At 43.3% G+C, this 14389-nt stretch overlaps 1 protein-coding gene across 1 annotated transcript in view; it reads left to right on the top strand.

The window, feature by feature from the left end:
- The first annotated feature begins 3664 nt into the window (after positions 1 to 3664).
- PPP1R21 (protein phosphatase 1 regulatory subunit 21) overlaps positions 3665 to 14389 on the top strand; it is a 31513-nt gene continuing 20788 nt past the window's right edge. Inside the window, exons 1-8 of the mRNA XM_033055128.2 lie at positions 3665 to 3797; positions 6473 to 6541; positions 6932 to 7078; positions 8277 to 8378; positions 9054 to 9218; positions 9319 to 9377; positions 11721 to 11815; positions 14052 to 14104. Of these exons, the coding sequence (XP_032911019.1) occupies positions 3738 to 3797; positions 6473 to 6541; positions 6932 to 7078; positions 8277 to 8378; positions 9054 to 9218; positions 9319 to 9377; positions 11721 to 11815; positions 14052 to 14104 (750 nt within the window). The 5' untranslated portion in view covers positions 3665 to 3737. The remainder of the gene's footprint in view (positions 3798 to 6472; positions 6542 to 6931; positions 7079 to 8276; positions 8379 to 9053; positions 9219 to 9318; positions 9378 to 11720; positions 11816 to 14051; positions 14105 to 14389) is intronic.

Raw genomic sequence — 14389 nt, 5'->3', positions numbered from 1 at the left:
GCCGCCATTGCCGCATCTCGGGGAGGAGGCGGGGTGCTTTGTCCGCGCCCGCCGCCGGCGCCACGGGCGCGGGAAAGCTCCGTCCCTGCCCGCCGCCGCTGCCGTAGGAGCGGGGGAAGCTCCGTCCCTGCCTGCCACCGCGGGGCAGCGCCGACCCGGGGTGACCGAGCCCAGTGGCAGCGGCGGCCGGCCCCGAGCGGCAGCACCGGGCTGGGCCACCTGGCCCCGTCAGCAGCCCCTAGCGGGCCGAGCCTGCACAGCCTTAGCTCAGCCAGTAAACCCCGCCCTGCCACGGTTCTGTTACTAATTGCACGCGGGTCCTCACTGCGAACGACAGAGCGGCTTATATTCGGGTGCGGCTTATTTATGGACAAAAACCGAAATGTTTGCCAACACCGAGAGATGTGGCTTATACTCAGTGCGGCTTGTATTCGTGAATTTACTGTATTTTAGGGGTCCTGTGGCCACCACCCCACACTGCTTAGCATTCCACTTCCATGAGCTCTCTCACTCCAAACTTCTGACAAGAGGAACAGTCCCTTGCAATTACTGAGTCAGTTCTGTGGAAGCCTCATGACACCACACTGCGGTGACACATCCCTGGGCTGCAATGCCGGGACAGCCTTGCTCTCTAGGGAGAGGTGAGAATTAAGGATGTGTTTGCGAGGAAAGAGAACAATTAAGACATTTTTTTCACAGCTGACGTTTGGGGAAGTAGCACTTGCAGCTGCCATGGCAAATCAAAAGGATGAATCTGAGAATTCCCTGTGAGAGAGTGAAAAAAATCCCAATTAACAAACAAGCTAACTTTTGTCACCCATGTTTTTTTGAAATTTACTGAAGCTGTTTGCCAAGAACCACCATGGGATAACTGATAAATTACAACGTTGTAGGTTCCTGACATTATAGGGACTCTGGGATCCATGAGAAACTGGGGAGGAGACAGTACCACTTTAAAACACAACAGGCTGGCTTGATGCTTAAATACACTGAAGCAGGGCTGTTCTGATGAGCCTAAATCCTGCAGCCAGCTCTCAGCCTTGAAGCAGTAAACCACCCAGCTTTTACTTGCTCCTTTCACTTGCTTCAAGCAATTGGCGTTGCCTCCTATAATAAATGATACGATGTACACTTGGGCCTTGCCACTTTGGGTGGATGGAGGTGAATAAATTCTGTGCTCTTCTTGCACTCTGAGTGCTTGCTGCCCAGTCAGGAACGCTGCTGTTGTCAGTGGGGAAACAATTCATTCTTCCACAACTAGGCACTGTAATTCCCTGAGCTTGTTTCCCAGCTTTCAGCTGTGAAACCTCTCTGCCAGCACTCACTGCACCAGAGAGAAGGGGAAAACTGCACCACAAAAGCATCTCTGAAGGCAGCACAAACCTGGGAGTACTTGCAAAGTGGCTTCAAAGCATTTCAGTGCAACATTTCAATGAAAGACACATCCTAAAAAATGCAAACCTAGAAGTACAGGTTGGAATCAAATGTAAAGGCTTTAAATAATTTTCCTATACAAAATTAACTGCAGTGACATGTAAGGATATACCATGGAAGGCATGATGCTCTTCACCCTGATGTGCAGCAATTGCAAACCACATTTGCTTCACTAGAGAACTTCTGTAGGGGATGCAAAATGGAGTGGAAAGAGAAGCGTATCTGCTCTAATAGTTAAAAACTACAGCTTCCTTATTTCTTATCCCAGGATTGCTGTTTAAGCTTTTCTGGTCAAGCAGAACAGCAGCAAGATCATTTGGATAAATGATGACAGTGTGTGTTTTGCCTGTCTCCCCTTTTATACTTCCTAAAAATGCACAGTGCTGTTGTTGGCAATAGGGATCAGCAACATGTCCTCCAACATTAAGACTTCCTGTGGAGACACAAACATGTTTACTAATCTGGCCCTGGTGTCATATTTAGGGCTTGCCAACTCCACTACTGTGATGAGCAAAAGAACAGCACACACACACACACACACGCGCACACACACACACACACACACACACACACACACACACACACACACACACACCATCAAAGCCTTAAGACTAAGGAAAATATTAGCTTCCATTATGGGCACCTTCTATCCACTCCTACTTAAGGAAAACAAAGACAAAAGGAGGTAACTGAGGAACAGCTATGAAGACACTGTGCTGAAATCAAGTAGAAAAAAATGATGCCATGGAAATGGAACAAAAATAGTAATTTGCTGATACATCTCTGTCTAGACCAGGAAGCCCTTAACCTGCAAATTGCCAGATGCTCAGCATATACTGGTTAAGTCTCATCACATTTTTGCCTTACTACTCTTTTCCTTACACATCTGTTTTCAGTCATGTTCAGAAACAAAATTCTGCATTGGCTGAGTACCTGGTAGGACCAAATACAACGTTTGTGATGGTTTCAGTTTCTGCTTGAAGTGTGTTGGAGGTATATACATGTTTAAATGTTTGGCCAGTCTGAGGACCAAGAAGCAAATAGGAGATAAGTAGCAGAGCAGTCTCTATAGGATGGCTCAATGCTGGAGAAGCTCAAAGTGGCTCTGAAACAGCTATATGCCGGAGGGAAGAGGGAAGAGAAGGGCGCCCCAGGGAAACACTGGGTGCAGATACCCACAATTACAAAATCAGAGTTTTTAGGATTGGAAGGGACCTCAGGAAATCATCCAGTCCAACCCCTCTGCCAGGGCAGGGTCACCTGGAGCAGGTGACACCGGAACGTGTCCAGGTGGGGTTTGAATGCCTCCAGGGAGGGAGAGTGCACAACCTCCCTGGGCAGCTGTGCCAGTGCCCTGCCACCCTCAATGTAAAGAAATTCTTCCTCATGCTGCGGTGGAACCTCTTGTGTGTTAGCGTACAGACACTGCTCCTTGTCCTGCCACTGGGCACCACTGAGAAGAGCCCGGCACCGTCCCCTTGGCCCTTTGAGATATTTACATGCATTGATGAGATCCCCTCTCAATGATGCCCCAGACTGTGGAATTCGAGTTTCTGTAGCTTGAGAAGGCATTGCACGACCGGGACCGACCCATGTTCTCCTTCATTAGGATATAATGGAGACACTTAGTATCTCCTGCAGTTAGGACACGAGGGCTGGAGGCTGTAGGGAGACGCAAGCACGGCACTGACACCCACTGCGAGTTACGGGAAGCGACGGAACCACCTTTTCTTTTATTGAGTCCCCGATGGGCCTGCAAATACCCGCGGCTGCCTCAGTTTCTGAGCGTGTCGCGAGTGCCGGGGCTCCCCCTGGCGACAGCGCTGCCCGGCTGGGGAGCCGCGGGACCGACGGGGGCACGGTGCCCAGGCAGGGATGGCGTCGGGGCACCGGAGCATCGCTTGCCGCCTCCCCAATCGCGATTGTCGCGACATGAACCCCAGTCCCGCTCGCGGGCGAAACTTTTTGGACGGGGTGGCGCTCCGTAGTCCGCAGGCCGCGCGCGGCCCCTCAGCCGTTGCCATGGCAACGGGCGGCGAGCGCCTGGCTAGCGTCACGTCAGCCGGTCCCCAGCCCCGCCCCCTTCCCGGCGCCATCTTGGAAATTGCGTCAAGATGGTGGCGCCGGCGGCCTAAAGCTCCGCCCCCCGCCTCGCGCACGGCGCGGTTACGTCATCGCGTTCCCGCCGCCCTGAACCCGGAAGTGCGTCTTCCCATTCGAGGGCGTGCGGGGCAGGCGGGAGCGCCGAGCCCGGCCCGGTGGAGCCCAGCCGAGACGAGTCTGGCCGAGCCGGCGGGGCGGAGATGGCGGCGGCGGCGGAGCTGCAGGGAAAGTACCAGAAGCTGGCTCAGGAGTACTCCAAGGTACCCGGCACCAGCACCCGTCCCCGCTGCCGCCCCCCGCGGGGCCCGCATCCCTGGCGCCGCTCGGGGCTGCAGCGCAGCTTTCCGCGGTAGCGCCAAGTGCCGGGGCCCAGGGCGCTTCCTCCGGGTGATGAGGCGGAGGCAGCCCCGGGGGGCACGGGAGGTGCGGGTCTGCAGGTACCGGGGGAGAGCGGCGAGAGCAGAATGGCCTCGTCTGCAGGACATGCTGGAATACGGACAGCGGGCTCCGCTGTGCCGGGGAAGTGAAACTGGCAGTGTTTTCCCTTGTCCTCTTCTGCCTGGTTGGGCGCGAGACTTGGTTTTGTCCGCTTGGGCGTGAGCACTGGCCGAGGTCTTGGTCGTGCATCTCAACCGTGGGTACTCGGCGGTGTCAGTGGTGCTTGGAAGTGAGCAGGACACTTGCTTCCACACTTGCCTCCTGTCTGTCGCCCTCCTACTACCCTAGGTGACTTTGCATCCTGTTTCTGGTGCTGCTTGGCACAGGGTTTGCAAAGATGTGTAGCCCATAGTGGAAAATGCCTTCCCTTTCCAAGGTGCCTGAGATGACTTCTGAAATAGTGGAGCCTTGCTTGATACAGAGCCCTTCATTCTTTCTTCTTCATTAAAAAGAAATGAAGACTCTTGATCTTGAGTGCAGGGTCCTTCAGCAGCCTTGGGGAAGAAAGGCAGCACTTCGGTTTTGTGTAGCCCCACATCAGCAACTGACGCTTGTCTGTATTTGACACTTCTCCCAGCTTGCAGTCTTAAATGTCTTTAAATACTCTTCTCCTTGGAACTGTTATAAAAACACCATGTGTAGCATCTAAATTGTTCATAGATAGATGTCCTTTTAATGCTTCCACAAAATAATTTTAAGAAAATTTAATTTACTTTGCAGTTTTGTAGGTCAGAGAGTTCACGTGTCTTGTTTTATACAGAGGCTCTGTTACTCCTTGGAGATAAACAGTGGCTGAGGGTAAGATAATGGAGGGATTTTGGTGCTTCATTACTGAATGAGCATTGGAAATGTGGACTTCCAGCTGTAGCTTCCAAGAGTTCCATCTGCTGGATCCTTTCTTTTAGTATCATGGTGTCCAGAAGCTTTCTTTGAGCTTCATCATGCACTTCTCAGCCTGTGGCATTTCCCTTCTCCTTCGTGGGAACTATTTTTTTCATCTCATCCTGTTTCTCGTGCGGTGCAGTTCATTGTGGGACTCCCCTTTGCAGAACCCTCTCCTCTTTGTTGTTGGCTGCTTGTTGTGTGCAGGTGGAAATGGAGAGTAGCCCTGGAGTAGCCCTGTCACTTAATGGTGCTGTGAAAGCCATGGAGAGAGGTGGACAGGAGTGTGACAGACTCAGGCAGTGCTGGGGCAAGTCGCAGCCAAGGGATTGCTTTTCGTCTCGGTTCGCAGACCAGTCCAGAAGGATGAGGAGAAGAGGAGACTCTGAAAACACACAAGTTGCAGCTTCTGGCTCTCTCATGAAGGAATAGTCAAAGCAGCTTTGTGACAGCCTGTGTGGGTCAGACTTCAGCTGGGGTCTCTGGGTGCAGCAGGACTGAGCTGCTCCATTCTCTGAGCCTGATGTGTTCCTGCAGTAGTAGCTGTGGCACAAAGACAGGTGTGTAAAACTCCTGCACTGCTTCTTCTTGCTAGGGAAGCCCTGTGCTTGGAAGTTTTTCTGTGGTGCACTGGGAAGTTTCTTGTCTTGCCTTTGTGATGCCTGAGCAGCACAGTGGGAGCACTGCAGGGGAAACAGCTGTGCTTAGCAGTGGCTTCTGACCTTTCAAATACACTCAGTCATCACACTGAAACAATGAGCCACTGCTGTTTTACACTGAATCTTGCCTTTTATGCAGCTGCCAGCGGTATTCTCAAGCACTGTACAAACCCTTTTAATTTATATCTGCAACAGCTGGACTCACACATGTCAAAGGAATACAAACTGCCTTTGAAGAAACCAGGATTCAAGCAATTTTCAAGGAATGGGAAGATGGAACTGTCAGTATCCTCATTGCTGCAGGGTAGAGGTACTCTGAGAAGTGACTGGGAAATAGATTTCTTGAATATTACTTTTCACTGCAGTGATTTATCTCAGATTTTGGGTAGCGTATAAGTAAGGTTTAGAGGGCTTTTCCTTCTATGCTTTTTATGCCTTTTGGTGTCAGTCTGTTCTCTCTCTGAATCATATACTGCCACTGGTAATAAGTAATTTTGCATTAAACTCCTCTTGAATTGATACAGATTTTGACTTTGTGAGTCCTACTTGTGTTCTAGAACCGGTTATAAACGGTTTTGAGGAGAAGAGGGGAGAGACAAATAGCCCTGAATATGACCAAGAGCTTTATTAGTCAGGGAAGAGGTTGCATCTTTTTCCATATTTGTTCCCACTTCTTCAAATCTTGACTAGATGTATGTAACTGGTCTTCAAGGGCATTTATTGAGTAAGAATTGTTGAGGTGGTAAAGTTACTTTTTTTTCCTTGCCAAGTCAGGCTATGAAATGAATACTTTTTTTTCAAGCTGATACCACTGCTGTCTGCCTGAAGAGAATGCTTGAAAAAGCATTCCCACCTGGTGCTCTCCTGAGAGAATATGATGCTTTCTGCACTTTCTCATGAATGGCTTTCACTCATTCTGTTGTCTTGCATAGTTACTGGCATTTCTTGTTTTTCAGCTTCGCGCTCAGAACCAAGTCCTGAAAAAAGGAGTTGTAGATGAACAAGCAAACTCTGCCTCACTGAAGGTAATCTCTAAAAACTGCTCGTGTCAGGTGTACTAAGTTGTGACAAAATAAGTATATGGGGTACTTTCTAGTGAAAAGTAATGTCAACAAAAGAATGAAGAAGGAACTTGATTTTAATAAAATAATTTCTGTTTTGCAGCTAGCCTGTTCTCTGTAAGTGCTGACTTTGTAAAAGGGGAAGGTTGTTTCTTGATTGTCCTATAGAGTTAAATAGCTACTTGGGTATGATCTGTGGTCAGCTCAAGGACGTGAAATAGATTTTTTTTAGTTTAGAAATGATATTTTTTGTCTCTTCCATGTTTAAAAAGTGAAGGAATTTTCTAATCTGTTCTTGTTTTTAGTGTGTAAAAATGAGTGAAAATTTTAAATTTAATTACTTTTGTCATTCAGGAACAACTGAAGATGAAGGATCAATCACTGAGGAAACTGCAACAAGAAATGGATAGCTTGACCTTTCGAAATCAGCAACTTGCCAAGCGGGTGGAACTACTTCAAGATGAACTTGCATTAAGTGAAGCTCGAGGCAAAAAGAGCAAAGTATGTATGTGCTGAAGGCAAAAAAATACTTGCTTAGCAGATGTCTACTCCTCACCTGTCAAAGCCTTATCCTGATTTTTAGCAGTAGGTATTTTGTGTCAAGGGCTGGGCTGAATGTTCTTGTCAGAACTTGTGGTTTTTTACCTGATGTTAGTGAAAATACCCATAAAACAGGTATTGATATATATAATACATCCTGGGTAGTTCTCTAGTCTTCTAGTCTGTCACCTGATTGATGCTGAATTGCTGTCTTCTTTTATGGATATTTATTAAGTGTTCAAACAACTGGGAAATACTGTGGAGCTCTGTGATTAGTCAGCTGCTGTGCAGAAAGCTGATTGCTCCTCATTTCCCATCCCCACCTCTTTGCTTTGTAATTTTGATGTTGGTAGTTAACTCTTCAGCCCGTGATCATAGCTTTTCTATGTGAATCTTGTCAAATGCTTTGAAATGCAAATTTTTAGCTTGTGTTCTTTCTGTTATTTCAAAATGACAGCCTTATCCTGATTTTTAGCAGTAGGTATTTTGTGTCAAGGGCTGAGCTGAATGTTATCTGCCCAGTGTATCCCTAGTTCTTCAAGTTTGGTACTGAGTTTAAATGCAAAGAGTCTCCCCTGTGTTTGATGATGATAATACCTTTCTTCAGCATTGTGATGTATGGGATTCACTGGTGGTCTGAGTCTTTTGGATTAAATGAGTGAAAAATGAGGAAACTGGGCAGAGAGATATGTGTGGTTGATGGGCAGGGAAGATCCTGTTTACATGGCACCTTGTGCTACAGCCTGCTGAGAGCAGCCTTGCTTACACCTGCACCCTTACTGGGGACAGAGGTGCCTTACACATAGCTACCAAACCAACTGAGCCTGTGTGTGGAGGGTTTTGGATTACTGACTGCATGGGATCATGTAAGATTCCAGTGAATTCAGGTGCTGCCCATCCAAGTGCTTGATTCTGTGTGTGTGAATGAGACACCTGAGTGGAGACTTTCCCTTGGCAGTGCTGCACCCCTGTAGGGTCACAAGGGTGTGAAGGAAAGTGCTGCCTTGAGGCTGATGCTGTGTGCAATACTCATACCTTTTGATATATCAGTCAGTGTCAATAGGATGTCTGCTGGAGTGCTCCTTCTGGGAATTACCCATGGGAACTGTTCTCACAAACCTGGGACTTGGACATAATGAGTGCATTTTGTCTCTTTTAGAAAAGTGTAGAACCCTCATCTCAGCTGAGTCAAGAACAGAAAAGTGTCTTCAATGAAGATCTTCAGAAGAAAATCGAAGAAAACGAACGACTGCATATACTTGTGAGTGAAGTTTTGTTTTGCCTTTATTTTTGGTTCAGAAAACTCGTGATGCAAACAAAGATATGGAAAGTAAAGTGCTGTCTGAAAACTGGTGGGTTTAGAAGCTTAGTTGTATGCAAAGCAGTAGATTAGATCAGATTCGTTTATAAAGATGTTCACTAGGGAAATAAAGTATTTTGACTTTAGATTCATAAGGCAGTGTGTGTAATCACGTAATGTGTTTTCTCATTCAGGTTTTTAACTTTTGGTGATAGCTGCCCTACTGAAAATAGCCTGGTACTGGATGGAAATTTCTTATTAGTTCATTAACTGTTTCAGAATTGCTTTAAAATTTGAAATGTTTTCTGCAAGTTGCCACAATTAGGTCAGGAATCCACCAAATTGGAATGCATTTCACTTTAGAAAACTTGAGAAAAACCTTTTGGCTCAAGTTCAGTTTTTCACGTCTGCTTTTAGTCAGCAATATATTTAAAGAATGCTTAGTACTGCAAAACTGTTTTTATTAAAGTACTTTGTTCCTGAATCTTTTCTCTGTAAATAAAAGAAAATTTCTGTTTGTCTGAGAACTGGTAATTGCTGTTAACCTGATCTGGCTAATGAAATTGGAGTCACTTAAAGGACTGGTTTCAATAGTAAAATGAATTTTTTTTATGAGCTTTGCTTTTTTTCCTGTAGTTCTTTGAAGCAGATGAGCAGCACAAACGTTTAGAAGCAGAGCTGAGGAGTAGGCTGGAGGTTTTGGAAACGGATGCTGCCCAGCACCAAGCTGTGGTGGACAGCTTAACGAAGAAATACACAGAGACCATAGAAAAGCTGCAGAATGATAAAGCCAAATTAGAAGTAAGGAGTTTTTCTTCTTGCTTGCAAGTTTGAAAAGTTTTGAAATGCAATGTTTTGCTGTGTCAGCACTTACATTGTGAGATTATCTTCTTGCATAAAGATCAAGTCTCAGACACTAGAAAGAGAAGCTAAGGACTGTAGGCTTCGAACTGAAGAATGGTAAGTGTCTTTATTTTATATAATGAACATTTAATGATGTAAAGAAATAATTGCTGTGAAACATTAACTGGATTATTTTTAACGAATAATACCTTTTTAAAAAGGGGTTTAATTAAGAGACTTTTATCAAACTCTAATTATATTATCATGAAGACAAGTGTGAGCAGCACAGGTCAAGCCCCCTTTTCCTTTGCTATGTATGGAACTAGACAATTCCACAATTTCTGCTTTCAGTAAAAACAGTTTTGTCTCCAAGCTTTTTAAATAGCAGTGATGTTGATGAAAACTTGAAGAATTTATTTATAATGGAAAACCATAGAAAGCAGAAACTTGTATGAAACAGATACGTGAGTTTGTAAAAACTGCTTCTGAGAACAAAGTTTGAGTAACATGCTGAGAGAACTGACTGAAGAGAGTTTCAAAAAATCCCCCTCCACTGCAAAAGCTTCTTGAACAATTGTTTTTGCTTCAGGCATAATGTTCTAAGCCAGAATATTTGAAAGTTTTTATCAGAGAATTATATTGTTAGTTTTGGAATATTTTTATTATCTTGAAGGCAAGTTGTAGAAAATGTGAAGTTGAGGACTGTGGGCCAAATCAAATTAGGGTGCATTTTTCTGAAGTTTTTTAAGCTACATTTTTTAGAAGATACATGTGCAGTATAGGTCTTTATTATAATGATTAAGATGTGTAGTGAATGATCAGATGCAGAGTTCCTTCTTTCTCATGGTAACCCTGAAGTGGTTTTAATTATGTTGATAGATGTGAAGATACTTGAATCAAACAACTCCCCTAATACAAGTCAAGGTTTCACTAAAAATTACATGCAAAAGAGGATGAAAACTGTGTTTGGCTGCTGTTTGCTTTCTTTGTGGTATTTGAAAAACTGTAGACTTGATCTGCTGCTATTTCAGTTCAGGCTTTTGTCTATCATGTTCTATGGTGGCTGGGTAATTGATGTCATTGTAAGAAGTTGTCCCTACTATTTTCACTTATACTATATTAAGGTTTTAAAAGTAATAAAGGCTGACACTTCATTTTAACACTGGAATCACTGTCTGTTGAACACATGGCAGGATGTGTCTCTGAGAATACTGCCCTTCTGTTTTCCCTGCTTTGTCAGGGGAAGGGATCCATTTGTCTCTGACACCCACACTTTACTCAGAAAAGCCAGGGGATGAGAGATGTGACAGCCTGCATGCTTTGAAAATTAAAGGGTGGAATGTAAGGCAAAACATGTCAAACTACTTGTTTGTCAGTTCTCTACAGTATGAAAAGGAAATATCAGTACACTTGCAGTTTGCTTGGAGTTCATTTTCTATCATGCTCAATGCTATTGCTGTAGCTGCTGTACAGTTTCTATGCAATTTTGGAGCTGCTCTCCAAGAAAAATATTTGTTAATGTGCATGAGCTACCTATTGGCCAGTTTCTTCATGTCTTGTCTGTTTTGGATTATTTTGCTTTGTTAGTTCCGATAAGTTTCTGTGCATCAAATGTTTTAAGAAAGGAAAAAAACCTGTCACTTTGACACCCTCCCACCCTCCACTATATGTGCAGGAGCTCTAGATGTCAAATGAGAAGCAAAACAGTGAAGAATTTGGGGGCCTAAGTTGGGTAAGGTGTGGAATTTGGTCTGAATCAATAATGGAGTGTACTTTGTAGACATATATATATAATGCTGGAATATATTACTGTTCATTTCAGGAATCTATTCTCATTACATTAGTAATCTTAATTACTTTGGTTCACATGTACATGCATAGTCAAATGCAAGCAAAGAAAATTTAGAGAAAAATCACTTGAGAATGCATCAGAGACATAATTGTCTTGTCAGAACAGGCAGTATCATAGCAGTGTTTAAATATGGGGTTTTGAAAATCCTTTGAGGTATCTCAAATAGTGATGTGACATAGTTAATCGAATTATTGACAACTCATTACCTGCTTATTGGAAAACTGCTTTGGATGCATAGTAACTAATTTGGAGGCCCTTTTGCCTTCCCATCCAAGTTCTAGCAGAAAACAGTGCCTTCCTATAGCTTATGTAATAGTTGTACAATAGGAAAACAAGGTGAACTTTAAGTCTAGAGTTAAATGGAGCTTCTCAGGAATGGAATTAGGATTTACAAGTTTATGGTAACTTTCACTGCTTTTGTTAGTGACTAGTTGTGTTAAATATGAAATAAAAGAGGACAAATTACTCCCACTAGTTCTAGAAGGAGACAGATACCTCTACACTCAAGGGATGCTTATAGTGACATATGGTGTTGGTGATACAGATGAAATTTTAAAGGTTTACAATGTGTGTGTGTGTGGTTTTTCGTTTGTCTCTTTGTTATTTAGCCAGCAACAACTAAAGAATCTTCAAGCAGCTTTGGGCAGTAGACTGGAAGAATCTCTGTGCATAATTAATGAAAAAGTACCTTTTAATGACACAAGTACGTATGCTTTGGTCTTGGGTATCTTGTTTGATTTTTTGGGTGTCCATCTGGAGGGAGTACTCATTATGAATTAAAATGTATTAGCTGTAAGAAATGTTGGACATCTGAACAGACACTTGGAGGTAACTGTAGTAAGTATTCCTGATACTTGTCATGGTCTTCTTCTGCAGTTCTAAAAAAGCAAGTTTTTATATACATAATGAAAATTGAAACTTTTGCAGGCTTTTAAGTGATTTACCACTTGCCTTGCTTGGTGTTGACAGATTATTGTAAACAGTGAAGGAACATGGTCGATTTAATTGATTGGTTACTCATGGAGTATTATTTTTGGCAGGGAATATTCAAGAGCTGCAGTAAGTTAAGGTGGGGAGAAAACTGGTGGCTGCAGAGATATTTTATCAATAATGGTCTGCACTTACTACTAGTGGGGAATTTGTCAGGGTGTCTCATTGATCAGAAAACAGAGTAGTTCTTACCTGAAACTGTGTTAGACACGTTCATCTCTTCATGCGGAAAAAAGCTTTTTGAACCTGGGGACTTTTACCCAAAAAAATATTTTTCTGCTTCCTTTCCAACTGCTGCTAGATCAGCTGAAGTGCAGAGGATGCCCTGGAGTTAGGAGTGCTCAGCCTTTGCATGGCTTTGGTACAAGCATGGGTTAGTATGTGCTGGGTCAGTGCTGTGCACTTTATGCTTTCCCAAGTAGCTGAACACAAGGGTGGGCAGGCACTGCCTCGACTCTTCTGGACTCTTCAAGACTAGGAGAGCTGGAATAGTGAAAAGCTGAAAGTAGTAAAGAAGGAGCAGAGAAGTGAAAACAGGCTTTCCTGTATATTTCATTGGTGACTTTTGCATTTTTCATTCAGTTTAAAACCTGATGACAATGTTTTAAGTAGCCTTGGATCCTCTAAAAGCTGATCTGGCAGGTGCTGCAGGGGTGAGTGTTCCAAGCTCTCCACTGGTTTGGCAATCCAGTGAGTCTTGGCTCAGGAACACCAGATAATAATCTCTCTAGGAAATGTTGACTCCCATACAGCACATCATACTTAGCTGTTGGTGCCTTGAATTGGTATCCTTTTCACTTCTCTCACTTTGCCTGGCATCTGCTGCCTATTTCTACTTCTCTGGCTTCTTTAATTTGCATTTTTTATAGGTGGTTTTCATTGTAGCAAGAACTTTGCTAAAATAATTTATCTACTCACTCAGCTACCATAGCATAAAGCCTTCGCTTGTGTGGTACAAAACATTGCAAACAGAGAACATCTCTGTAGTGCTAGATCAATGAAAATTAGGAGATGTTTGTTTGCTGTGTTCAACTGTCTTCCTGTAGACACTGTAGTTGGCTTCAAGTGTAACTAGCAGCTAATTTCAGTAACAACCAAATGACTCCTAAGCCTGATTTCCAGAGTGGAAAAAGTTTTCTGAAGCATTTAGTTAGAAGTAGGATCCAATATTTTTGGACGAGGTTTTTTTCCTCTAAATGTAAGTACTCTTCCCATGTGTTAATAACCAAATGTGAATGACACAAAAGGAGTAAGAAACTGTACATTTCTTTTGTGAGCAAGTTTTCAACTAATCTGGTTGTGGTTCAACTGAATTGAGAATGGATGTGATCCCTTTTAAATCTCTAAGACTTTGTAAGCTGTTCTCTAGGTATAAATAGCCCTCTGACCCTCTAATTTTGGCTACTTGTAGCTGAATAATCATTCTAGTTACTTTGTAACTGGAGAAGAATGCTGAAATACATGGAGAGTATACATCTTAGTCTAAATTATCAACATATTTCGTGTATACAGGAGCTTTGAAAATGTTGAAACCATTCAAAAATATATTAGTCTTACTTGGCCCCTTCTTGTAATGTAATTGAAATTTGAAGATAATCTTGAATTGTTTAAGTGTGATTTCTTTTAAAACAATTTTTTATTCTTGTTTGTGATGAATATTGTTCTTTGGGCAAGGAGTCTTACCTTTCAAATTCAGGGTCTTCAGATGATTAAATTTGACTTAGTCTGAGGCAAGTATTGAACTACTTTTCCTCTACTTAGTTACAGAAACCCTTAAGCAAAGATATTTAGGCCTACCTTGCTGGAGTCAATTGTTTGTATCTCTAGTTAATCTGCTTACATAACCTGTAATATCCCTGCAATTTTTTAAAATCAGTATTTACCAAAGTATAAATCTTAAAACCCCCCACAATTTAACAAGTGCATATAACTCAATTTTTGTCGTGTAGGGTCTGCTCGATACAATGCTCTGAATGTACCATTGCACAACAGAAGGAATCAGGTAAGTGCTTCTTGTTTCATGTGGCTCTGTGCTACTTTCTCCACAGATAATGAAATTCAACCAGTCATTTTAGTACCTGAGATGGCAGAAGTTCTTCTGTCTTGCTACTGTCATGATATTCTGGGGGGATTTCTGCCCACAGAGACTCTGTGCTTTTCAAGGAGTTGTGTATCTTGCTGTTATGTCAAGGAGTCTTATCAAAGTTATATGAAATAATTCTTTTATTGGATCAACCTTCAGTAAGCTAGGAGTTGGAACATTTCATTTTTAAAGTTGATTAAAGCC

The sequence above is a fragment of the Catharus ustulatus genome, chromosome 3 (assembly GCF_009819885.2).
Source record: "Catharus ustulatus isolate bCatUst1 chromosome 3, bCatUst1.pri.v2, whole genome shotgun sequence".
Lineage (NCBI taxonomy): Eukaryota > Metazoa > Chordata > Aves > Passeriformes > Turdidae > Catharus > Catharus ustulatus.
This window is presented reverse-complemented; position numbering and strand designations above follow the sequence as displayed.